Below are 26,369 nucleotides of genomic sequence, written 5' to 3' on the forward strand. Positions count from 1 at the left end.
AAAACTTTGTGAGCCTCTTCCTGTGCTTCGCAGGTAATCGAAGTGTGAATACACATGCACAAATGCACACAATGGCATGAAAATGCCTTATTCCCACAGCTACCCTCATCTCGTGTCACTCCACCACGCCTGCACACATGGGAAAATTAAGGTTGTTTAATGGGCCAGACTTATATGTAAAGAGTAGAAAAAGGCTTTCAAATTTTACAGTAACTTGACGTGTACGTGAAACAAAATTGCGGACATCCCTTTAACAGATGGGACACCGCAATTTCCAGTCTGTTCTTGACAAGCCACCACAATAGAATCGCTTCCTGATGCTCCAAGACTACTCACCTTCCGGTCAAGCTCGGTAGACATGTGCGTTTCTTCGAGCCCCGTGGAACGCATGAAGTCCCGGATGTGCCCGAAAATTCCCAGGATTACATAGCTTAGGTAGGTGCTCAATGCCATGAGCAGAGGCGTTTCCTCAAAGTAGTCCTTACCCCGGACCCGCGGCTTTTTCTCTTCATGCTGCATGAGAAAAAAAATATAAAGATGAAGCCTCGTGTGCGATTGAAGCAAGGCAGAGCACACAAGCAGCCGTGGCCATGTACTGTTTAATCGGTCTTCAGTGCTAAAGCATACAAATTTTCCCTGCGCGACATCATAGGCCATGGACGGATGACCTCAATGTCACTGCCAATGAACAGACATCTTGGGGTACAATAGACCCTTTCCATAATCCACAAGCGTTCTTCCCCGGCCCTTCACATTAGCCTAACTAATGTGCCGCAGCACCTTTCATGTTTCAAGTGGAGAGAAGGTCCTAGTTGCGCTTGCTGGGACTTGTCTATTATGTATGTTTATAACAAAGAAGGTGAGTTTACGTTTTCCCCAGCATAGAGCAGGCAAGCTTCCCTTAAACACGTTGTTTGCAGAAGTGAGCAGCTGCCATTAGTAGGGCTAACTGCATTGCAGGAGAGCTAGCTTTACAGGAGAGCTAGCCCGCAACAAGTTGCTCGCCCACGTGCCCCCTACGTCACTTTTTCGTGTTCTTTTTTCGTGCAGCAACCGACTGGTACAGCCTTTCCAATGACATCATAGCCATTACCTGTCCTTCAACATTTTTGACCACTTTAACAGATCACTTCACAATGTATTAAAACATGGCTTTTGTTTTTCATGTATGTACTCACCCCTTATGTAATACTCCGTCAATGGGGTCTGTAAGCAATAAAAATAAAATAACAAAGGTATTTTCCCTCCGATTTTCCTGCTAAGAAAAGACGATGCGCTCTCACAGTCTATACACGTTAGCGAGAATTGATTTCTCGCACCTTATGTGCATTCTGCAGCAACTTGTGAGATGATTCTTCTGCTATAGGAAGCAAGCTTACAAGCTTCAAAAACTAGGTTGCGAATCTGCCATGCCAGTGGATATGCAGCACATACTTACCATTAATTCAGCCAAGATGTTGTTGCCCGTACTCCTCTATAACACTAGTTAACATGCGCATGCTGTCATAGCAATCCAAAGGCCCGACAGCCATGCCAACATGCGGTTTTGATAAAGAATAGCCGACCACCGCAGAAAGATAAGCTTCACAAGCTTTCCACCCAGCGTGGCAAGTTGGCGAGGCCACTTTTCCCGATGATAACGGCGACTCATATTTGGAGACAATACACAAGGTTGCTTTGTCTGTTGGTTGAGCCATCGAGCACATTTTTTATGAGTCTTTAAGCGATCTCTGCACCCCTCGAGTGGAAGCAGCGGTGGTATACTATAAACCCCAAAGGTCGATAAACAAAAAAAAAAAAGTCGTGAATCAACTGGCCGCTTGTGCAACCCTTTAATGTCAAGAAAGCTGCGCGACAAGCTGACAAAAAACCTACTCAACAGAACACGACATTCTGCTTCATTTGTACAGGGCAACGCAAAGCCTGTATCAGCTACTTGAACATCACAATGCAAGATGTGTGCCATCAATGGGAAAGAAACACCAGAGCAACTGCAGTTACAACTGAACTGGCACTACTTAAGACCTAAACAGAAGGGCAATGTTATGTAAGACGTTTTCCTCACTCTCCATCGCATCAGACATAAACTGACAGAAACAACCTTACCATACATACTGCAATTAAACAACGAGTCAAAAGCTTGTATTATAACATTGAGTTGGTTTTCTGTAGCGTTATTCACCTAGAGTTTTTTGCAAATGCTCCCTTATTCGAGAGGGCGTGACGATGGGAAAACGACGATGAGCAGCAAAATTTTGAAGCGTCGCGAGTACTGCAACACAGGCGAGTCCCGACATCAAAGGCGACAGCAGCACGTCATGTCTTGGGCGTGTTACCTGCATCCTAAACAAATGTTGAATTACGACGAACATTTGCATGGTTCCCGTGCATGCATTGTAAAGTGATCAAACCAGAACGCGTGCAAAAAAAAGTGAAGTTAGAACTTTATTTTCAGTGCTCAAGCAAACCTTCTATTTAGAGTGCTGACATATATTGGATATTTTTTTTTTCTACGAGGAGGGGGGGATTAATCACCCACAGAAACAACTGTCAACAATCAGAAAGTACGCTCCTACCTAGTCAAAAGTAAGAGGCCGACACTTCTACAGGAGTTCGCAAACAAGCAAAATACTTAAAAGAAAAGTCATGTTACATTCTCATTCAAGGCACTTCCTCCTATGTGTGTGAATTTTATTAAGCCTATCCCGCTATTACGAGTACTCGTAATAATGTTGCCACCACCTCTCATCCCTTATTAAGTGAAATTTATTGCTTAAAAGCGTTACAAAAATTTCAAGATAGCTGCAATGAATGAAAAAGCTAGGGCAGCAGTTACCGGGGGAAAACCAAATCTTCGCGCGCCTTTTCAAGATATGATATGAAACCGCAGAGCTACAGGAAATGTCCAAGGAGGCACACGTCCCGATGACGCAAGAACGAAAGCAAAACCCCGCAGAGCGCACTCAATTCAGATTGCCCCATACGGTATCAAATTATTCGCTCAACTTGAAGATATATGCCTTCCTTTTCTCTCTTTCTCAGACTGCAACATGCAAGGTCAATGTCGGGAAAGAGCTCTTCTTGCCCAAACTAGACTTACGCAAAAAACGCGGTGCGAAAGACGACTCCGTTCAGTGCTATCTGCAACGCGCCGATAACACAGTGTCAGCAGTCTCCTAGCAGCTGTGCGGTGCAGCATCAAAAAACGAGTGAATACAGGACGAAAAAGACGGCCCACAGTAACATTCAGCGGGCCCCGCCACGGTGGTCTAGTGGCTAAGGTACTCGGCTGCTGACCCGCAGGGTGCGGGTTCAAATCCCGGCTGCGGCGGCTGCATTTCCGATGGAGGCGGAAATGTTGTAGGCCCGTGTGCTCAGATTTGGGTGCACGTTAAAGAACCCTAGGTGGTCTAAATTTCCGGAGCCCTCCACTACGGCGTCTCTCATAATCATATAGTGGTTTTGGGACGTTAAACCCCACATATCAATCAATCAATAACATTCAGCGGGCACGCGGAACACGATCACAACAATAGACCACGTGATAACCATGCACGTGGTGATAAAACATTTAGACGTCAAAATAAACGCGGAAAGTACTCAGGTTCCCGTCCCCCGGATAGATGGGCGTGCGGACAGGCATGGTAAACAATTAGATGACTACCACGCGTGCATACTCGTAACACTCGTAATACTCGTAACAAGATATCGACGATAAACGATGCGACAAACATGCACGAGAAACGCGAGATTTCATGGCGAGCGGACATGACGACAGAATAGACGAAAGACTGTTACACGAAAAGCAGCCTTCAGTGAATACTCGGAACTAGATAACGGCAATAAACAACGCGATAACCATTCACGCGACGATCAACATCGAGCGAAAGGAAGATGGACGCGAAAAATGTCCAGGTACCTGTTCCTGCGTGAATGGCATGGCGTGCAGCTAGACAGCGCGAGCTAGCGAAGACGAGAGAACTGCGGCACGGAAAATCGGCGTTGAATGGGAAAAAGGAGCATAGGGATGTGAACCGAAGGTACGTTGTAGATTTTCGGATGGATGAGCTACCGCACGATCATGCTTGGCGTACGTAATGGGCATAGAGAAAGTCGGCAGCATTAAAAAGCCGGTGGAGCGCATTAAGTGCGTGCGCACACGAGAGCCTTCGAAAGGCCGAAATGGGGACAGCCAGTGGAAAACAAGCGCGACCCGCGCAAGGCCGGCGATCGCCGATGCGCTCACCTCGAACCAAGGTTTCGGTAATGCAGCGCGGAGACCTCGTTCTGTCAATGATCCCGAGCGTCACAATTTTTCGCTCAACTCGGGCGCGCCGCGTCAAGCCGAAAGCGGCGCCCGTGGGCAAATGCGAGTGCCTAGCGTTGACCCCGTAAACCGCACGACGCCTACAACCGCAACGACGGGAACGGCGAAGCGAAAAACACGAAATAAAACTACAGAAATAAAAGTTTGCGCTACCTGGGTTACGTTTCCGGAGCACCAAGGCGCAGCCCACGACTGCGCTGGGCGAGTTGCGGTACGTACCTTCGCATTGGATTGCGTTTTTGGGGTTTCACTGTGGGCAACACCGTTGCAGCAGTTGGAGGTTTTGTCCAGTGTTGTCGTGTCTTCTTCTCTGAGACCCATGACTTGGTTTCCTGATTCTTTGGTCGACGTCCGATTAACTTTTTCACCGACTGGGAGGTGCCGGGTCCGGGAGGCAGCTCAGCCGCACATCTCCACCTGGCGCGGCTGGCGCGTGATGCTCGATGCCTACTTCGATAGCGCTGCGCATCAAGCCCAGAACGGAAGAAGCGAGGAATGTTACCGTCAAAACCACATTGTCACGCTCGTTAAAACCACTGGTAATGCTATTGACACAACGTATTTGTTATAATATGAAACGTTGCTTGCAGTTGCCACAACGAGATAACTTGTTAAAAACTTTGACAAAGTTACAACATAGTTTCGGTTTCGTTTTCATTCATTTTGTTGTGTGTGGTGCTGAGATATTTACTGATCGCGCTGAAACCCGTCAAAACCTATTACGAGAAGAAGATACTCCTAATCATGCAGCTACTTGTACTTCTGAGAGTAATATCAAGGAACGTGACGAGCGTAGAGCTACTCATTGGCGTCATTGCAGCGAAGTCACACACACACACACACACACACACACACACACACACACACACACACACACACACACACCTGTCTCGTACGTTTTTCCTCACGTTGGTGGAGAGTAGCAGCCGGAATGCACCCTTTCTAAGCCAATCTTACCTCTTTTCTTGTCATTAAACATTATAATTTTCTTATTCGTCTCTCACAGTCGACGTCATGCGTTCCTCAATGGCGTCTGATACACGAGCCACACCAAAGAAGCGAAACCGAAACTAGTATTTTGCTGTGGCTTTGAAAACTGTGGACTTCCATAGATCTCAAAAGTGAGAGGTCACCTATCCAGTCACCAACTGCAGTGATTTTCAATCTGGCGAGCAGCTGGTCACTGTAATTTCACCGCAAGACCACGTTCAATGATCCAGCTGTAAGTCTTCAATCGCAACAAGCGCTCTGAGGCGATTAATTGAAAAGTTAAATGTTGAACCATGTGTGCGCTTAGATTTTTCTTTGCAAGTAACGTACGCCACTCCGCGTGATCGATCTTAAGAACCGCGCGCATCTGTCGAAGGTAATCTTTCTCTCTTTTTTTTTTAAGTTTCGTTTTGTGTTGCGAGTTTTACAGTACGTTTTTGATAAATATAGCGTTCGACCTCATCGGGTACCGGTCCGCCTGTGAGGTTAATGGCCGTGATCTTCATATAGGAAATTGTTCTTCATTCTCCTGAACATGAAGATTTGTTTGTAAATTCAGGTCAGTGGAGCGCAACGTTGTAGGAGGCGTATATATCCATACCATCGATCGAAGCGCACTGCTCTAGCCTCAAAGTGACAAAAAAATAATGCGTGCGTGACCGCTAGCTGGCAGCACGGCTGTCCTTTGTTCATAGATATTTTTTTTTTCTGTGCTCGTGGTATCGACAGTATTGAAAAAACAACGAAATAGTTTCGCATCCAACAAAAGAGTCGCAACAGTTAAGCGGCGATGGACAGCAAAGGCAGGTGTGCGACTACTACTGCCCACCGCTCTGTTATATTTAAAAACACCACAAAATTTTGCAGGTTGCCTGAATGAAGATTGCACTATGTGTTTTGTAAATTTACTTATTTATTTTTTATTTTTTGAAGAAACATCTGTAAAAAAACTGGCTTGTAGAATAGTGAAATCTCTTCTGGTTATTACGTGTGCCCAGGGTATTATAATAATAGTTATAGGCATCACCATTCTTCAGTTGAAAATTTAGATGTGTGGTGACCAGAATTCTAGGGCTTTTTTTTTCTTAATTAAAAGCTTTTGTAAAAAAAATATCATTTTGGTAGCAACACCATTCTTTTACACCTGATAGCTGCTGTGGTTACAGAGAAAATGTTAATTTTCCGACGAAAAGTAGTGTTTGAAGAAAATGCCATTTAAAGTCCCAATTGCCGCAGTGCAGTGACGGGACCAGGTGCGTCTGGGGTGATTTTTAAATACTTTCCACTTTTTCATGGAAGCACTTGTCATTAATGCTGGAATATTGTGTAATAAATATTTAAAAAAAACACATTTTAGTCGATTTCACCCCCCCCCCCCCCTCCCCAAGACGCGTAATGTGCAATGGTGAATCGCCCTTCACTTCCAACCAGTTGGAATATGCTTGGCTTGCCACGTTGATGCAGTGATTACTGACAGAACTACTAGACGTTCCGCGAATCAGTGCATTGTGAGTAGTAGCGGCGGCGGCCGTGGTGGACGAAAACAAAGCACGAAAACGTATAGAACGAAGCGATGGCTGTTTAGCGCTTTACCGTATCCCACGAATACGTGGCGATTGACACCAATCGCTCCCCGCCGCTGAGGCGGCCGGGAAGACCTCCCGCCGAGATGATGATGATCCTCGGTTGATTGGCCGTTCGTCACTTGCACACGTGCTTCAAGCATTTCTTTCCTTCTTCCAACAGGTAGCAGCTGTCTGGAAAATTCTCCCCCTCCCTCCTACCCCTACTCTTAAAGCAGGTGGGAACTAGTCTACCACCGCTTATTGTATGACCTCGGTTAATTCGACTTTCCACCTATAGCACAAACGCGTATTAAGCGCGTGGGCACTGTGCAGGTTGACGCTCCTTTAGTTGGCACTCTTCCATTCGTTGCAAAGTGCTTATATATATATATATATATATATATATATATATATATATATATATATATATATATATATATATATATAATAAAAACAAACAAAATCTGAGAGTATGACAATATGCATCTAAAGGCTTTTTGTACATTCGTATTGTTTTCTTTCTCCTGCTGTTTCCTAAATAGCTGCCCCTTTTTTTTTTAAGTTCCTTACACGTCGATTAGGACATTGCCATTCCTCTGCAGCCAATAAACAAAAGAACGTGTTTCCCCAAGCTTCGCGTATATATGTCAAAGTTCGCGGTGTTCATCGCCTCGGCGCAGAATAACAATGAATGAATGTCTATGGAAGGATAGCTCGTTTGATTGGTGCGCGAGGGAATGCTGCTCATGCAGTATCTTCTTTTCTACAGAAATCCAAAACGCGACCTGCATGTGCGGCGATTTTTTTTTTTTTCCCGCACGGCCTGACCACAGCGCGTGGAATTTTGACGCGGCGTGCGCCCTCTCTCGATGGAGAGAGAAGGCAGGCAGCTTCGCGTAGCCGCGCTCCCTCTCTCTTACATGGGGAGAGTGCGCGATGCCGCGTCCATGGCCTCCGAGACGACAGGCGCGCCCGCCATCTCGGAGGCAATGCCGCGTCAAAATGCCGCGCGCTGTAACGCTGCAACGCGTACGTGTGGTTTGAGTAGTCGAGCTGCGTTACCGCTTGCGTGCGTGTGTATGCAGTGCAAAACCTGCCGATCTCACACCCAATTATACAAGTGTGATGCCGATGGCTGTACCGCGTGGGGGTACTGTGTTCGATTACAAGAGCGGAAAGGCCCCTCCACCACTTTTTATAAAGGGGAAAGGAGGTACACCAGCCGCGCGCTCACTGGTGTTAACCAACCAGAAAGTGTGCTCTCTATACATACAATCCCTCCCTCCTTTTCTGCCCTACTCCTTACCCCGCCACGGTGTTCTAGTGGCTAAGGTACTCGGCTGCTGACCCGCAGGTCGCGGGATTGAATCTCCGCTGCGGCGGCTGCATTTTCGACGGAGGCGAAAATGCCGTAGGCCCGCGTGCTCGAATTCAGGTGCACGTTAAAGAACCCCTGGTGGTCGAAATTTCCGGAGCCCTCCACAACGTCTCTCCTGATCATATGGTAGCTTTAGGACTTTAAACCCCACATATCAATCATTATGCCCTACTCCTCACCCTCAGTTCCCTCCCTTCCCTGTTATACTTCGCTATATATATGACTAGACTTACACCCTCTCTCATTCCCGTTCCCTTGCTATGCTTATAAGTTTCCTCCGCCTCTCCCAAGCTATCTCTCTAAGCGTGGCTACGCTTATACCTTCTCTCCTTGTTTCCGCTTCCCACCTGCTGTCATTGCTACCTTATATATACGGCCATGCTATGCTTTGCCTTTTCACCCTTTTTCATTGTGTTGTAACATTGATAGAACTATAATTGAGCCCAGGGACGTAGGCAGAACTTTTTTCTTGGGGGGTGGGGGGGGGGGGGGTGCACCTCTTCGAAAATGCCATGTTTCGCTCTGTATGCCATGGCAACAAAACATTACGGGGAAGGGTCAGCATGGGCCTAGGCCTATGCCACTGCTTCGGCATGGACATGGTCGATCTGGTCGAGAGTAAACACAAGGCATCCGCAGCTCATGGGGTCCTAGCCTAAGGACTTTACCTAGGTACAAGGCCCATCGATTCCTTCTACAGAGACGGCTACTAATGTTTGATTTTGCTTTTAAGTGCTTACACCGGCGTGAACTTTAAGACTTGCTGTAAAGAAGAAAAAACAAACACGAAAAAAGGGCGAACTGCTTCTGCTTGCACAGCAACCAACTATATATAGTATGCGAAAATGCTTTACTCAGTAAATTGTCGTGAAAATCCACCACCATACCGTGAAAGGGGCAACAATGCATCACAGGCGCCTATGTCCTGTAGATACCGGTGACTGTGACAGGTTCAAAGGTTTCAAGTGCAAGTTCGGTTCAGGAACTTTGTGGAAAAACAGTGCAAAAAACGTGGACAGTGAACACACAGGACACAGCACTGTGTCTCACTGTCCAAGCTTTCGCGCAGCTCTGCCACAGCTTCACTCTTTGGTCGCGCTCTGCGCTGCATGGCAGAATGTACCACGGTGGCGAGTCCGTGCTGCAATCAGCACGCCAACCACCCGCCTCACCGAAGTGACGACACAGACCCAGCGGCTTCGGCTGTACACATTTCATTCGGCTTTTTTTTATTATTATTTACAACGCAGGCAGGAGGACGAGGGAGCACACACAACGCGCGCGCGCCAATTGCGGTCCCGCGGTGCAATGCGGTAAGCACAAGGTCGACACAGGCGGACTGTCGACGCGGGTCCGATGGGACGGCGCGCTTCGGATGGGGGGGGGAAGGTGTGCGCGCGGCGCAGTTCATCCCTCTCAACAAAGGCCCGGGACCGGCCAGCAAGACGACAACGGCTGCCAACCGCCGTCCGGGCAGGAGGCGGCGGCATTCGCCAAACGGTCAGAAATTTTTTTCCAAAACGGGACGGCAGCAGTGCCACCCCGATGACGCCGAGAGGTAGGCCTAGGTGTCGGCCGCCGCGGCGGCTGCACCCTTGCTGGTCAACTTGTACTCGTCTCCCAGGATGGTGGCTATCTCGCCCTGCATGAAGGCCCAGGGCACAGAGGAACCGACCAGCGGACACTTCTCGCCGCTCGGGCAGTAAACCTCGCTGCCCGAGGCCGCTCCCTGACTCTTGATGCTGTCCCGGGAGCACGGAAAGCAGAACTTGTGCTGGCCCACGGACGGGCACTGCACGAAATGCGTGTCCTCAAGTCGCTCCTGGCAGAGCGTGCACTTGAGCGTAGCGGCCGCGGCCGCTGCCGCAGCCGCCGCCGCAGACTCGGACGAGGTCGCGGCAGACGACGACGATGACGACGTCGGCGCCGAGATGGCGCCACAGTCGGGGTCTCCTCCCGCTCCCGCGGCTGCCACGGCGGCTGCGGCGGCGTGTCGCGACGACTTCTTGTGCGCCGCGGCCACCGAGGGCGGAGTCGCGGCCGGCGGAGACTGCCGCGGTGGACGTCCGGGAGTCGCCGCCACACTGCTGCCCGTCGCCGAGTCCGCGGGCGCCACGCCGTTTCTGGGAGACGTCGGGGGCACCGCCTCGGCGACCGTGAGCAGGGCCGCCATGGGTCCCGGCGGCGCGCCGTTCTGCTGGGCGCCTCCGCTGTCCGGCGACTGGGCCGCGCGGCTGCTCAGCGGCGACAGCGAGCTCGCCGTCGAGCTCGGAGTGCTGCACACGCTCGGATAACCTGCGAAAAAGCACGCACCGACCAAGTTCAGTTAACGGGCACACATACTCAAGAGATAGGGACGACGGCCACAAAGACGCTCGCACACGAGCGCAACTTGAGCTGTGTACCAAGCAGCGCGGGAGCAGACGCTGCTAAGCGACATCGACGCCGTCTGTCGTACGCAACGCTTCCGCGGTCACGTGTAACCCTACTAGACTGCAACGAAGCGCGAATGAATTAAAACACAGCGTAAGCGCACCATTAAACCTCGACAGAGCACACGCGACTGGAGTTCTCCCTTGACACCACTTTTGTTATATGCAGTGTTATAATTGATTGATTTGTGGGGTTTAACGTCCCAAAACCACCATATGATTATGAGAGACGCCGTAGTGGAGGGCTCCGGAAATTTCGACCACCTGGGGTTCTTTAACGTGCACCCAAATCTGAGTACACAAGCCTACAACATTTCCGCCTCCATTGCAGTGTTATAATCAATCCATCAATCAATCTAGCGTCAATCTATGGTCAATATATGGTCACATGTGGAAGCACATCAGACGAGCGACAAGCGGCAAATGATGCTGAATTGTGAGGATTTCCGAAGCCCAGCATTTCGCCGACGCTGCACATAAAAGCCTTAGCACAGCGTAATTGAAGAACTTGATAATTTTTTATTATTAAGTTCATTTATGTTGTGCAAGGCTTTTATCACAATGAGAAACTCACAATAGTGACACAAATCCACCCTCCCCTTTATTTTTTTCATATTTTTTTTGAAGGCAGACGTGTTTTTGACACCACCTGTCCATCTGCAAGCTGTCGTGCTAAGCCGCGGGGATCTCGCTCGGCTGTACCCGACCTACAATCACTCACACTTGCTTCTCGTACCATCTGCATAAACGGTTTCATCTTTCTAGGCTTCCCTTGGCGTTAATCTTTAAAAATTTTTTTGGTCGCCATTTGTACGCCGCCTCAAGGCATCATCTCAATTTTGTTTCCGCACTCTTATTTCTCGGCGTATCGACCCATAATTACGTCGCTATTAACACAAACGCCCCATTGTCACTTGTTTTAGCTCTCCCATATGCAATTACAACAACGACCTATTTCGCATCGCGTTCGCAAGGCGCACGCATGAATCAGTCGACACCGTTTGCAGGGAACTGTAGCAGGCTACTATATAAACGCGTTAAATTTAGTTTGTTAAACCGGGTATTTCGATATGCCCCAAAACTTGAGCAAGAAAAAAGTCAGTTTCGCCGCAAGAGCGAAGCAATCAATGCAATAGCAACAAGTTGAAATGTTGTACGAAGGCTAGCGGCTAAATCGGTTTGGCTCCGATCTGGCGCAACTCTGCGAAACGCCGACATTAGAGAGTTTTAGTACTGCGTACGCTGTGTACGTGGCGGCGTTGCGTACTTAAGGACGTTACGTTCTGCGTAGCGCGCATGCGCAGACCGCAACGCGCACGTATCGCATTACGTACGCAGCCGCTACGTACGCACGCATGAGATGCGTGCGTGCGTACGTATGAGGTGATCGCGCCGCTCTCGAACAAGTTCGCGAAAGCGCGAGACTTCGTTTTGCAAAATCGCGGCATCGAAGGCAAGCACCGACCGGCTCTGTGGCTTAAAATATGGCCATAATCTGGCTATAACACTTGGATTGGCTCACATTGGCTGTCAACAACACGTGCTTCAATTTCGATCTACCAGATGGCGCAACACGCTTGTTACGTACGCGGGTACTACGGCGTACTAAAGGCCGATTAGTGGCAAACGACGCCACGTAACGCAAGGCGCTTGCGTGATGCGTACGTAGCACCATTCCGCAGTACTAAAACTCTCTATTAATTGCGGTCGTTCCAGTGAGCGATGCGAGCACAGCACGTACAAAGATAGCACGCAACCCTTTGATGAAGTTGGTTTGGTTACTAAGGGGCACAAGTAAGGGACGGGGGGTTGGAGGGAAAAAGAGAGAGAGTGTGTGTCCCGTTGTGTAAAAGGATGCCACGCTGAACAGCTGTCTCACCGAGATTTTAGTGTCGAAGGCGATCCCACGCCCACACACACGCACACTATACGGAGTTCATTATCATAACCGTGGCTTTGGAGTATGCAAAGCATATTAACACATCATTGACGTCGAGAGCCTGACGAATTCTCATCAGGTCCGGACAAAACATTGGTGATAACATCGACACCCATCAAGGCTGAAAATATAAACCGAAGTTGACCGAGAGCGTGTTTGCGGAAACGACAGCGGTTACGTTTCCATTTTTGTTACTCATCCATCGATATTTCCGTCAATACTTTATTCTTTCAGTCGAAGCCCCGTGAAGTTAAAAACACCGATTTTTTTTTTTTCGAAACGAAGTTAATGCCAGACAAATCTCGGTGAGCAAGGGGCTGCTCTGAGCAAGTGCACAAAATGCCGATAAAGTACTTCGACACTAAATGCCGTGCATTTTCCGTCAAGCGCCTTCCGATATCGATGTCATCACGACGTCAGGCCACAGTATCAATTGTGGTGACTCGATGGCGTCAAATGTCAAGAAACTGAAAATAGCCGCTTGTGCGTCACCGACATATCGGTGACGGATCTGCCGCGGAAATGTCACGCTATCTCGCTCGAACACGTGACGGGAAGAATCTCATACCGTGTCGTGACGTCAGAGAACAATAGGAAGCGAAACTATAGCTATTCTTGAAATCGCAGTGTAATGAATTGCTGAGGGCGGACTCGCACTTACTTGAGTGCTTTTGCTTTCCCTTTGGCTCCCAAGAAAACAACTGAGCATTTTCGTGTCAGTGTCCTTTGAAGCTGGCACACCGGTTCGCGACAAAAGGAATGCGTCAGAGGGCTAAGGGATAAAACAACAATCCAAAGGGACGCTGTGTCCCTTCCCTCGCTTAGATTTGTTTTTTCTCCTGTCGATCTGTTAGCAGCAATGAGCTTCATTACAAGGTCGACCAGTACTTCAGCGTCGAGACACCTCGCTAGTATTCAGTAGCTTGTAGCTGAATACGTTTTGTATGAAATTCACGAAAAAAAAAATGTTTATTTACGTACGTCACCATCGTAGGCACGTGTCGTATAAGGCAAATATATTTTTTCCCCCACTCCACCGAAGCTGAAGACGTGTGAAGGTTGTGCGGGGCTTGAATACCAATAAGGCGTCTCCCCCAAAACGTGGATGACCTGGTATATGGTATACGTGCGTTTGTCGCGGCAGACTTGTTTCGTAAACCGGCCGTTCAATGTATTACGCGTTGCTTGCGGCGTCGTTGTCAGCCGTAGCTATCGTTTGCACGTATTTGCGCAGGTGGACGTTATCGTCATGAATATATCGCTATCCTGCTCATCGAAAGGTTATTCAAATTTTTATTACCTACCCCCCCCTCCCCCTTTTTTTTTTGTTCAACTGGTCAACAAGCGCCACGATCCCTCGAGTTGTGACGGAAGGCGGATGAACTTACAACTGTGGCGTAAAATATCCACTATGCTATTATCAATCATATCGACGTTCAAGGGGTATCGTTGTCGTTAAGCGTCGTCATAGCCGTCGTCGTCACGTTCCGTTTAACACACCGGTCAAGCGAAGGCGCATAAGGTGATTGATATGTGGGGTTCAACGTCCCAAAACCACCATATGATTATGAGAGACGCCCTAGTGGAGGGCTCCGGAAATTTTGACCACCTGGGGTTCTTTAATGTGCACCCAAATCTGAGCACACAGGCCTACAACATTTCCGCCTGCATCGGAAATGCAGCCGCCGCAGCCGGGATTTGAACCCGCGCCCTGCGGGTCAGCAGCCGAGTACCTTAGCCACTAGACCACCGCGGCGGGGCAAGGCGCGTAAGGTAGCGCCGGTGGAAAGGGGGGGGGGGGGCTGCATCTCTCGGGCAGAACCGAACTTATGACACACAAAAAAAGTTACAATACACTTGTCACTTGTTATAAACCGAGTTTTGCCGACAGGTCTCGGAGTATGAATGTTCTTTTAACGATGTTTCACAAACTGTTATAAAAATTTAACATTGCCAACTTCATTGTTTCAAAATTTTCTTCATGCGTGCAAATTACTGCTCCTTGTGTTGTGCGCTTTACAGACTGGCACGGGTTACGCTGCTTTATCAGGCATATGAGGGGGAGGGGCTTGCTATCCTTTTTGCGGCTGCTGCTACTAGAAGTTAATTTATTCAACCAGTACGCAAGACGCACACAACGCTGCTATAGACACACATTAAGGTAACGACGTGTAAAAGAATGCTACGCTGAACAGCTGTTTCGCTGATTCTAGTGCCGAAGGCAATCCTACCCTCCACCCCCACCCCCCTCCACACACATTCCATTGCGCAGGCCACTGCGCATCTGTTTTTAGACTCGATCGCAAGAGACTGCACGGTCGAAGCGGTGAACCGCGCATACGAAAATGATTCATTGGCTCCATTGTTGCTCTCCTTTCGAGAAAGCTGCAGCCGTTAATATAGAGTCAGCTCCGCCCACAGCCATCGCTGTGACTCCCATAATGTTCCGTCCAATAGAGCTTACTCATTTTTGTGACGTCAAGCGTTTCTGAAGCATCTCCGAGGGGTTCGATTTTACCGTACAGGTCCTCGTATGCGTCAATAGTTGGCGAGATCAGAAACCCGAATCGTCACGGTAAATTTCGTCAGAGATTTTGGACAACGGAATGTTTAAAAGTCGTAACGAAGAACCTTTAGCAATATTCAAAGTTATGATGATGATGACGAGTAGTTTTTAATGGCGCAAGGGCCGATTGATGGCTAAAGAGCGCCATTTCAGTTGACTAGAGATATGAACAACGATATGATGCGTGGCTGTAAAGGGGCCTCAAAATTCCTCGCGCTGACGCGGGTTAAAAAACATGGAAGCAATAAAATCATGACAGTGGCGTGAGATATGTGTAGTGAAAGTGGATGGCAAAATGTCAAGATAATAAAAACCATGATAAAGATGTAACATTCAAAGTTATTAGTTTACATTACGCGAGCGGGGGAACCAGCCAAGTATATACCGACTCGGCCAAGTATGTACCGACTCGGGAAGTACTATTGGAACAGCAGCTATACACGAAAATATTTCGTAGCTGAGGCTCAGGGGGCGCCACGTTTCCGTGTCTCGTGACAGAGAACGTCACCGAGCCCAGCTATTTCGATCGAAGTTCATGACGACTCACAGATTTCGGTGGCGGCATAGCGCGTGGGAAACCCAAAGTTGGGAAAAGCGCGCGGAAGTGCGACGACACTCGAGAGTGCGCCGGTCACGCGCGTCTTCGTGCGCAGTTATTCAAAAAAAAAATAAAAATAAATAAACTGCACTTCCGGTCGTGGGCTTGTCGACGGTCCGTCGTTCCTGACGTGAATGAGTTGTAACAAGCCTAATCTTTTATACCAGAGGTCGCTTGCCATTACACGTATAGCACACATTTCGGTGCTGTTTGGACATAAACGCAGGAACATCGTTGTTGCAGCTGTTGCAAATGGTGAGCAACCACCGACATGAAACGTTTAACTTTCGGCTCGGAGGAAGGAAACCGGAAGGAACACTGCGCCACGCGATAGAAAGTGCAGTTTGCAGTCTCGCAAATGAATGAAAAGTGGTACGTCAGACAAGCAACCCGATACAAAGCTTCGCTTGCTCCCACTGTCTCGATAAGCTCCCGTTATCTCTCGTTACTATTATAACTTCGCTTGCTCCCACTGTCTCGATAAGCTTCCGATATCTCTTGTTACTATTATTACTCTCAGACGCGAAGCAGCTCTTTGATTAGCCTGTGTAACGATGTCCCTCCGTACACCCCTACTGCGCATGCTCGCGTTTCGTGCCGGCCGAGGAAGACACCCACAAAACTGTCGCTCCCCTCCACCTCTCTCGCCTTGCAAAGGCCGACGCAGGCAGCGTCTGCTAGTAAAAAAAAGCGACCGCTCGCTTTGCACAAACGTTCCCTAGGGTCCCTAGATAGGGACCATACCGTTCACTGGCCAGGATCGCGCGTTCGGAATTCAGTCAAGGGCGTGCACGATTACTTGGCTTTCGCTTGAAGAACGCCAGTGTAAGCGTCAGTGCCCGCTGCTTCGCATCTGGTTCCCTTTGGCGGGAGATGGTCAAAGTTTTTACATTTGCAGTTACCAGTACTAGCGGTTCGTGTGTACAAACCAATGATATCGTTGAAAACGAGTCCACACTGTTTATAAAGACATTCCTTGTAGACCACGCTTTCGCACCCACCAGTGCTCCCAGAGCAGCGTTTAACTATTGCCCACCCCGAATTAGCCCAACGGTGTCAATACCGCGTTTGTTCCATTGCAACGCGATGGTCGATCTTGGGCGGCGAAAATATGGAAAGGAAACTCGCGTTGCGTTCGAGTAGATACGGTAATACCTCAGCGGCTATGCTATTAGAGCAATAGTGTTGAGTTCCGAGACGAAAGTTGGATAACCCATCAAGACGGCTTCACTTCGATGAAGACGGACGAAACGAAGAACCCTTGTATTCTTGGTGGGCACACGTTAGAACGAAGAAACACACACACACACACACACACACAAAAGAAGCACAATCGTTGGTATAAAGAACTAATCGGAAATACTCTAACACGACGAATCTCGCAAGAATGCGGCTTTGAATGTAATTTGTTGATTTGCCCCCTCCCCCAGCAAGCGTCGAAGGATAGTAAAAAAAAACTTTATACGTTGACTGATTGATATGCGGAGTTTAACGCCCCAAAACCACCGTTTGATAATGTTGGCTACACACTGGATCTACGAAACTGACTGACACTTGGTATGCTAACTTTCCAGCTGCCTAGGAATACAATGTACATTTTTTTACCGATAAAAAGACCACGCAGGCTTTGGCAGGCACCATCAAGACCTGTGACGTGTGTTACGGTGACTGGTGTAGGAATTTCGTGGTAGCATCTCCCCCTCCACGCATTTTCTCTTTTCGAACGTCCAGAACTCTCTCAAGCGTCTCCTCGCGCACGTGCATTCGGTGAACAGCGACTTATTACTAGAACGAAAAAAAAAAATGGTTTTTAAAGGCGAAGTTCCTTATGGTTTAGGGCAGCCTATTCCTCCGGCGTAGCCAGCACAGTATAAGAAAGAAAGAAAGAAAGACAGACAGACAGACAGACAGACAGACAGACAGACAGACAGATAGATAGATAGATAGATAGATAGATAGCAGACAGACAGAGTCCGACGGACGGATGCTTTTTGCTTCACTCATAATTTATTCCGTGGATATGCCCCCCCCCCCCCCCCCTCTTTTTTTTTTCTCGTGTCCCCATATAGCGAACTAGATGTTGGCTCCAGTTCACTATAGAGGCATCCCTGTAAAACAATGCACCTTCACAGTGCCACCTTTTGCACGTCCTTCGAAATCAGACCAAGAGTTCATCCCGCTATACATCCGATTACATCGGACCGGTTTTACACACGTTCATCATCGACCTTCGGATGGATATCGCGACCGACAAGCCGGAACCTGTCCCGTGGCTCTCGCGCCATCTCTCCGCACGCCACTAAGCTCGCATCACGTAACTTACGGCGGCGCACAGCTGCGCATGCAGATGACAACCAAGGATGATGGTTGATTGATTGATTGTTACGTGAGGTTTAACGTCCCAAAACCACCATATGATTATGAGAGACGCCGTAGTGGAGGACTCCAAGGATGATGGTGACAACAACGCTTGGCGTACGAAAACAATCTTGCCCCGCCGCGGTGGTCTAGTGGCTAAGGTACTCGGCTGTTGACCAGCAGGTCGCGGGTTCGAATCCCCGCTGCGGCGGCTGCATTTCCGATGGAGGCGGAAATGTTGTATAGGGCCCGTGTGCTCAGATTTGGGTGCCCGTTAAAGAACCCCCCCCAGGTGGTAGAAGTTTCCGGAGCCCTCCACTACGGCGTCTCTCGTAATCATAGGGTGGTTTTGAAACTTTAAACCCCAAATATCAATCAATCGAAACAATCGTGACGACACGGCCTATATGACAAAAAAAGAAAAGGAGGGGGGGGGGGCGCACAAGACATTGCTCTACCGACAAATTCGGAGGCGTAGGGGGGTGGGTAGTTTCGGGTTTGATTTGACCACCTGGAATGCTTCAGACGTGAAATATCAGATAATGGTAGAAGTAACGGCGATAACGATACTACTACTACTACTACTACTAATAATAATAATAATAATAACAATAGCGGTTTCACAGTCACGCCGTAGGGAAGGGCTCCACAAATTTCGGCACATTCCTGTTCCGTTAACGTGCTCCGACAATCGCGCAGCGCACGGCCCTCCACCAGCATTTCGGTTCTATCGAAATGCGACGGGCCGGAATCGAACCGGCGACCTTCGGCCCAGCGGCTCATTCGTCAATAAACCCAAAATAATTCTAGCTGCTACATCAGGGCGGAGCTCGCACGGAAACCTCAAGGTGTCATTACTACACGCTCTGTCTTTTCATTCATTTCATTACCTTAAAGGTCCCCAGGGGGACATTACATACGGGGTGTGGTTACAAAAAAACGTTCAAAAAAGCCACGAATTAGCTTGAAAAATGGCTTGTGACGCTATGCATAAATGTTGATGGACAGGTGGTTGCTGCAATATGGTGGGGGAGGTCATTCCAGTCTTTCGCGCGCTTTCCGATTTACCAACCCTCTTCCTCGGTGGAAAAAAAAAAAATTTTTTTTTTGAATAGCGTAACAACAGTCTCTCCTCCCCGCCCGGGAGTCGAGCCCTCAACCTCGACGGCTGCGAACGACGCGTAGTAACAGTCGTGAAAGGGGACGCCACGGTTACGACGGCTGAATTACAAAGAACTCTTCAGTGAATGCGATCAAACAAGCGCGACCACAGAGACTTAAGTTTGCACTGAAACTCACGTTCGAGATAACGCAAGCATAACTTTCCGGTTTTTCTTGTTTGCACCGAGTATTGTAGCGGTCAACCGTTTAAAGAAAAAAGATATAGATGGAGGGAGAGGCACAGAAAGCTCCGCTTTAAAAAATACAAACGAAGGAAAAAAAAAAAACGAGGGGTCAACATTATTTACCACTTATAAAGTGTAAACACGACTTCTATGAACGCGGCGACAACGTACCGAACTGATGACGTGAACAAAGCATGACATCTTGAAAAACATTCAACGTCAACGGATGCACTTAAAAATAACTTTGAGCAGCCCAGTACAGACGCGCCGGACAACGACTTTCACATCTACAAGCTTGATGTTTAGGCTTCAAGTATGGGAGTCTAAAAAAAAGAATAGAAAAAAATGCGACGTGCCGGGAGACACGGTCTCTCCGTTGGCCATCCCAGCAGTCTGCCAGAAATTAATGAAGCCTACATCTCTCTTTCCCTCTCTCTCCAATAAAGCAGCACAGCATACACAAACTACCGGCGGATTTTCACAGCTAGTTGCACGAGGTTTAGCGTGGTTATCATGTTCGCTTACGTTTATTATCAGTACGTCGCGACCCCTTGCATGTACTTTATCGCAACGCCCACCCACGATTCATCCCGGACGGTAGATGCGGCATATGACACCTTGGACACACTTATCTCGCGAGAACACAGCTTATCAGCAAGATAGCGGTGCTTACACAGAGGAAGCACGGCGTTAGAGAGCAGCCTGTCGCAAGGACAAGGCGGGCGCGATCGACAATGACATCATCCAGCAAAACTTTTTTTAAAGCGCACTCAACTAAGCTCCGAGTGCGTTCTCAGATCAATTTGTCGCCTAAGGGCAGCCAACACCTCGAGGGCTGACCCCGAAGGTCACACGGTCGAAGGCAACGTTCCGTTTGGCGTTGCATAAGTCTGTTGCATACTGCCGCCAGACTAGGCGGATAAACATGCCCCCGTAGCTCTGCCTTTCCCGCGAGGACTCTATGTCGTCCGCGGTGAATTTCGCCAGTGTGACGTTGCGTCGCTTTAATTAACGGAACGAACGTACAACGCGCTTTGCAGAATTCGGGGCGCGTTCTTTTTGCTGTGCGCGCAGTTTGCAAGCATGAGGCGCGGCTCGATCGTGTCTCAGAATTAGGGAACGAACGGCGCAACGACGCGTATAAGTACACGCTCGAGGGGAACCAACTTTGTGCGCCGTGTTTCGATACATGTCGAAGTCGTGTCGCCGAAGCACGGAATTATCTTCGTAGCTGCGCGTACCTAGTAGACTACGCACAACGACACATTTTTGAGGTGAACTGAATTAAGTCGCAGCTGGCGGTGCTCTTCCCTTTTCTGATCGTGTGCCCGAAGCAGGGAGTACAGCTCTCTGCACAGCTGATCGTGCCGCGTCGACGACGGGAACGCCATGCACCCCCTGGCCGTGTCAGCACAATACACATCGCTACAATACAAACGCACCAATTAAAGGCGAATGATTCGTACGGTGCGGTGTCGAACAAGGGCCCGCGCATTTTTATTCATTTATTTATTACAAGTACCTACATCGCCCATTGGGCATTGTTGTAGGGGGGTTACAGTAGAAGATAGAATACAAAACAGCAAAATTAAAAGCAAATAAGTCGTGCATTACAGTATACAGGAGAAAACAACACTTGTAGTACAGCATTAGAACAAAAGTACAAAACACAGTTTTGGGCATGCTGTGCGTGTCCACGAAGGAAGCCGAGGAGGCTGTTCGAGGTCGACAACCAGGGATGCGGCCAGCCTCGGCCGTGTACCACCAGTGCATAACCAGCATTGCCAATGGGAGGCCGCTAAACCTCGACTGGCACATCGTGAACCACATGTTTGTACAGTTGGCCAAATCCTTGGCTATCCTGCATGCGTGGCAGTTTTTTCGCGGTACCTTTGCAATGCGACTGAATTATGTCCACGAAGCATTTTTTTTTTTGTAATTTCGCTCCATAACATGGCGCCGACAGAAAAAAAAAATGTTGCCGCTGCGCACAGGACCTAAAGTTTTGGCCGACTGTACTGTAAACTTCATCGACGCTGTAACAGGCGCCAACTCGCAACGTATCGAGAGTGCAGGCAGCCGCCCCGGCTCGCAGGGCGTGGTCTCGTCTAAAGGTACGCGCGAGACCCAGGCTTCGTTTAATCTATCTATCTATCTATCTATCTATCTATCTATCTATCTATCTATCTATCTATCTATCTATCTATCTATCTATCTATATACACACTAGTCTCAACGATACAAATTGTTCCGACACAGCGAGGCGCCATAGCGTCCCCGTCGTGGCGCGTGATCAGCTGCGCAGAGAGACCCTGCTTCTGAGACACGATTGAGCCCGGCCTGCGCTACACCACCTGCTGAGACTCTATTCAGTTTCCACAGAAAAACGCGCTTCGTTGTGCGCAGTCGATTAGGTATGCACAGCTGCCGACTTTTATTCCGCGCTTCGGCGACACGAGCCCCCACGTGTTGAAACCGCGCAGCACTAATTCAGTTTCCCCATGAGCGTGTGTACTCGTGCGCGTCGTTCATTCCAAAATTCTGAGACACGACCGAGTCCGACTTCTGCAAGGCGCGTTTCACTTCGTTAACTAAAAACGGCCAACGTCGCACTCGGCGAAGTGCACCGCGGACGACACAGAACCCTGGCGGGAAAGGCACAGCTTGCAGGGGCAAATTGATCCGTCAGATCTGGCGGCAGTCCGGCAACGCTGACCCCCAAATCTGGCAACAGACGTATGCAACGCCAAACAGAGCCTTGCGTAGCCTTGCCTCCGATCGAATCCAGGCTGAATTTCGATTGACGCGAAATGTTTGAGGCGAGTACTTCCAATGTACACAGCGCCCCTCACAGTCATATTACTTGAGCCATATGGTGGCTTTGGTACGTAAAGCCACACAATACTGGAGCGCATTGGCGAACACTACTGGCGATGCCCGCAACTAGCGTGGCCTCCGAGACGGCTAACGGCGGGCGACAACAGCTCTGGAGGCCACACAGACACTTTCCCGCTCATCGCTAGCGCTCGTACGCACCCCGCTGGCTTTAGCAGACGCAGCGTTAAGAGCGCACGTCACCGCGCACTCTTCCAGTAAGCGCGAAGTGAAACGACCAATTAAATTGACACAATTTGTCGTAATCAGCGGCAGAACTGTTTAAATACCAGACGCGCTAAGAGGATGGGCACCGTACTGACATTTTGCTCAAGCGTTTCCGGGACAAACACAGCGCAAAAAAAGGCGAAGGAAACGCGATACACTGCACGAGCACTACATTACGCACTGGAAACGAGCGCTCGCCCAATCTGTCGAGTTTCCTTCGCATTTTAGCGCCGCGCTTCCCCGGCTAAGCACGTTACAAGACCGCGCAAATCGAAGTTCACAGCTAAGCCGCGACCACGGTGTATTCCAACAACAAAGTGTCTTCGGTGCACGGCGTCCTTTCCAGCTCTCCGAACAACTAGTAAGGTACAATACTACCTACCTCTTCACAAAACTATAACCACCGAACGCACTTCGCCGTTTCAGGAGGTTCGGTGTAGTGTGCTTTACTGGCATCCCCGAACACTCGAACAAGCTTAACTAAATTACTTCTGGGTTGACAATATTCAGCGGACAGAGAGAATTGAACCCGGGGCAATGATCAGGACAACACATGACAGCTGTTGCCCTGCGCAGTGTTTTTGCTGCCGTGTTAAATCCGCGCTACGCCCCGCCGCGGTGGTCTAGTGACTAAGGTACTCGGTTGCTGACCCGCAGGTCGCGGGATCGAATCCCGGCTGCGGCGGCTGCATTTCCTACGGAGGCGGATATGTAGGCCCGTGGCCATTTTGCTCAGATTTGGGTGCACGTTAAAGAACCCCGGGTGGCCGAAATTTCCGGAGCCCTCCACTGCTGCGGCATCTCTCATATCGTGGTTTTTGGGACGTTAAACGCCCACAAATCAATCAATCCACGCTATTCAGTTACGACCGGGAAACTTCGTTTTTGCCATTATGCACTGATGCGTAACCATAAGTATAGTTGGGGACACGGTAATAGGACAGCGCTTCCTAGGCGCACGCACATTATTCTTTTCCTCGGCCTTATGTAACTAACCGAGAAGAACCAAGCGACTACTTAATAGCCAACCCTGGTCACGCGCAACTACTCGCGTCGGGACGTATACACGGCGAGCCAGGAAACGGCCGCGAGGAATGTTCATTCGGAATAACAAACTCGGCGTCGACAAAAAAAAAAAGTAAAGCTCGCCACGAGCGAAGCGGTCGAAGCTGCGGTGACACGGACCAACCGGCTGCCTGTCCTTGCAACAGCGGAATCTTTATTAATTTCTTTTCTCTCTTATCCCTTCCCCTCTCACCCTACGCGATAGATTGAGAGAGATGCCACAAGGCAACCGAGCGCGACCGCTCGTTGGCGTGACGGCGGCGTTCAACGTCACCCCTTAGGGAAGAGGCCTGCCCCACCAACTGCACAAACGAATGGCGGAGGAGAGCGGCGTTTCACTCAATCGACGAGGCAAACGGAAGAGAGAGAGAGAAAAGAGAGAGTGTGGTGCAGTCAAAGCGTGCCGTGATGTCGAGCGCACGGCCGGCTCAGTGACGTAAGCGCGGCGCAAAACAAAAAAAAAAGACAAACAAGAGAACGCGGTCGTTCGACAACTTGCCGTCGCGCTTTTCTCCCTCCCTGAACGAAACCGACGTGTATCCTTCTCGCGCCACACTCAGCGTCCGGCGGCAAACGAGAAAACGATCGCTCCTTGTTTATCTCTCGCCGCGTCGACGTTATTTTGCGTCGTCGTCCCGACCGTGCGGCTAACTCGATCTTATCTAACCGCTCTCAGCGGTGCCAGAGCCCCCGATAAGGACGCGCGTCCCATCGGGGCAAAAAATAAACCCGCTACCGGATAGGCCTAATCGTACACACGGAGCAAACAAGCTCCTCCTCGCTTGCAGCGAGCTTCCATCGAGCGAAACAGCAGACAGAACCGCCTCGGAGGGCGCTGAGGACTTCGAGGTACACGTCACGTTCGCCATGTCCTCGGCGTCGCACGCTTTCTACGGCAGGGCCGCCTTTCGCGCCCGGATCGATGCGCGCACCACCCATCGTTACGGTGGCCGCATCTGCCGGCACCCCCCTACGCGCCCCCGGTAACTTGGGGCCGGTCCATACCCAGGCTCGCGCGAGCTGCTACGCCGGAACGGCTACGTCACCAGCGCACCGTCGCTATGACGTAAGCGAGCCCGGCGACCTGCCACCTAGGGCTTCGTAGGGTGGCGTGAAGGGGGGAGGAAGCGAGAAAAAAAATCCACGCGCCGCCGCCGCCGCTCCGGGCGAGGAAAGCGATGGCGCCAGCACTTTTTTTTCAAACGCTCACCTGACGCATTCTTGAGCGACGTAGCGGCGTCGAATGAGTACACTCGTCCCACCATCTCTTTCTTGTAGCGCACGTCGAACGGCACCCCCATTACGGCGGTGGGCAGCGACTCTCCGCGCGTGAGCGGGGGTCGCGGCGGCACAGCTTCGTCGAGTGCTTGCAGAGCGGCGGCCCGCTTGTTGGACGGCTCGGGCGGATCGTCGTCGTCTCGCTCGCGCTTGCACGGCACGACGCCGGAAGCCTGTGCGGCCCTCGGGTCGGCACCACGCATACGCTGGCTGTACTCGAGCATGGCGTTGCGACGCTCGAAACGGTCCATCACGGGTGCCATGGGCGCCGGAGCGTTCGGCGCCGCTGCACGATGCTGCTGCTGCGGCGGCGGCACCACTTCGGGCGGCGCTCCGTTCAATCCTTTGTAGAGGGGTCGCGCTACGGCCTCGGGAAATCCGTGAGCCCGCTTCATCTGGCGCGCGGTCTCCAACACGACCTCGATCCGGTCAGCGCCTTCGTAGTTGACGCAGCCTCGGCACACTGGCTCCGAGAAATCGTGCAGCATGGCCCACGGCATGCGGGGCAGGTCGCACAGGTAGCAGTGCTGGCGGTGACTCCGAGACATGAGCGCCGACATCTTGACCATGGGCTTACTATCTACTTTCTTCGGGGGGCACGGCAGACGACCAGCGGTCGCCCCCAAACACAGCCTTTGTAGCACAGCGGTGAAGCGGCGGACGCTCCGAGCAGCAAAACAAACCCGGCGCAGCAAAATGGTGCCCGCTCGCGAAGCTTGAGGGGCGCGTTCTGCGCATGCGCCGACCCAGTCGCGAGCACAACGAGGAAAGGCGGCACGCACGCTGACTGCCGCTCACGTCATCGCTTCAGCTGAGACGACGTCACCCGCACGCCGAAAGCGCAACGTCGCGCGCCGCCTCCCTGGCGTTCACTCGGCGTGGACTCTCCCTGCCCTGTCTCCGCGCGCCTGACCTAGGCCGAGCTGCGCGCATTCCGCCTTTTTGAGGGGAGGTCGGCTGGTCTCGTGCTGAGGCGCGCAACCCCGATATAGCTGGCGTCTGCCATGTCTGAAATTCGTGCTCCCGCGTTCGCATGGCGTTTTCGCTTTATCCTTATCGCAGAAGAACGCGTCGACACGGGTGTTGTCGCGCTCCAGGAGACTAGCTCCGTTGTTCCGAGGCAAGCTTGCATTTACACAGCTCTCGGTAGTCGCGTCGCGCGCTGGTGCTTCTTCCTGTTCCCCTAAGGTCGCCGCTTGTGCGATGCTTTTGTTTTGCTTCGCGCGCCATGTGCCGCTTGTTCTTCCCGGGCGCCTTGCCAAGCCCTGACGTACGCCTTGCGGCTTCCGCGGGCGTATCCCGCTCGTAGGGGCGGCCGCTTTTAGTTTGCGTCGTCCTATTGGGAACCCTTTCCCGGTCGTGGCCTTTGATCCCGACTCGTACGAGACGGCGCAGCAGCGCTCGGCGCAAGTGCCAGTTGATGCG

The 26,369-nt window shown here is 50.4% G+C and overlaps 2 protein-coding genes across 3 annotated transcripts in view; both read right to left on the reverse strand.

Moving 5' to 3' along the window:
* Positions 1-4,760, reverse strand: part of LOC119167072 (serine palmitoyltransferase 2-like) — a 28,403-nt gene extending 23,643 nt beyond the window's left edge. Inside the window, exons 1-2 of one of the 2 annotated variants that reach the window (XM_075867105.1) lie at positions 4,547-4,760; positions 337-513 (exon numbers count right to left, since the gene is read on the reverse strand). In XM_075867105.1, coding sequence (XP_075723220.1) covers positions 337-513; positions 4,547-4,648 — 279 coding nt within the window. In that variant the 5' untranslated portion in view covers positions 4,649-4,760. Of the gene's footprint in view, positions 1-336; positions 514-1,438; positions 1,461-4,546 lie in introns of those variants that run through there. The other variant, XM_075867106.1, reaches the window with a different exon arrangement.
* A 4,698-nt stretch (positions 4,761-9,458) lies between these two features.
* On the reverse strand, positions 9,459-25,835 carry LOC119167071 (Protein interacting with Ttk69 and Sin3A). Its single transcript, XM_037418490.2, has 2 exons — positions 24,877-25,835; positions 9,459-10,555 (listed from the first exon to the last, which is right to left on the reverse strand). Exons 1-2 carry the CDS (start codon positions 25,511-25,513, stop codon positions 9,825-9,827), a joined length of 1,368 nt encoding a protein of 455 aa, XP_037274387.2. The 5' UTR covers positions 25,514-25,835; the 3' UTR covers positions 9,459-9,824.
* Positions 25,836-26,369: the final 534 nt, after the last annotated feature.

The sequence above is a fragment of the Rhipicephalus microplus genome, chromosome 6 (assembly GCF_043290135.1).
Source record: "Rhipicephalus microplus isolate Deutch F79 chromosome 6, USDA_Rmic, whole genome shotgun sequence".
Taxonomy (NCBI): Eukaryota; Metazoa; Arthropoda; class Arachnida; order Ixodida; family Ixodidae; genus Rhipicephalus; species Rhipicephalus microplus.

Coding starts and splice junctions, on each gene's coding strand:
- LOC119167071 (XM_037418490.2), bottom strand. CDS start 25,513: ATGGTCAAGATGTCGGCGCTCATGTCTCGGAGTCACCGCCAGCACTGC. Junction 10,556..24,876: donor GTCGCTCAAGAATGCGTCAG/GTGAGCGTTTGA, acceptor GCTTTTTCGCAG/GTTATCCGAGCGTGTGCAGC.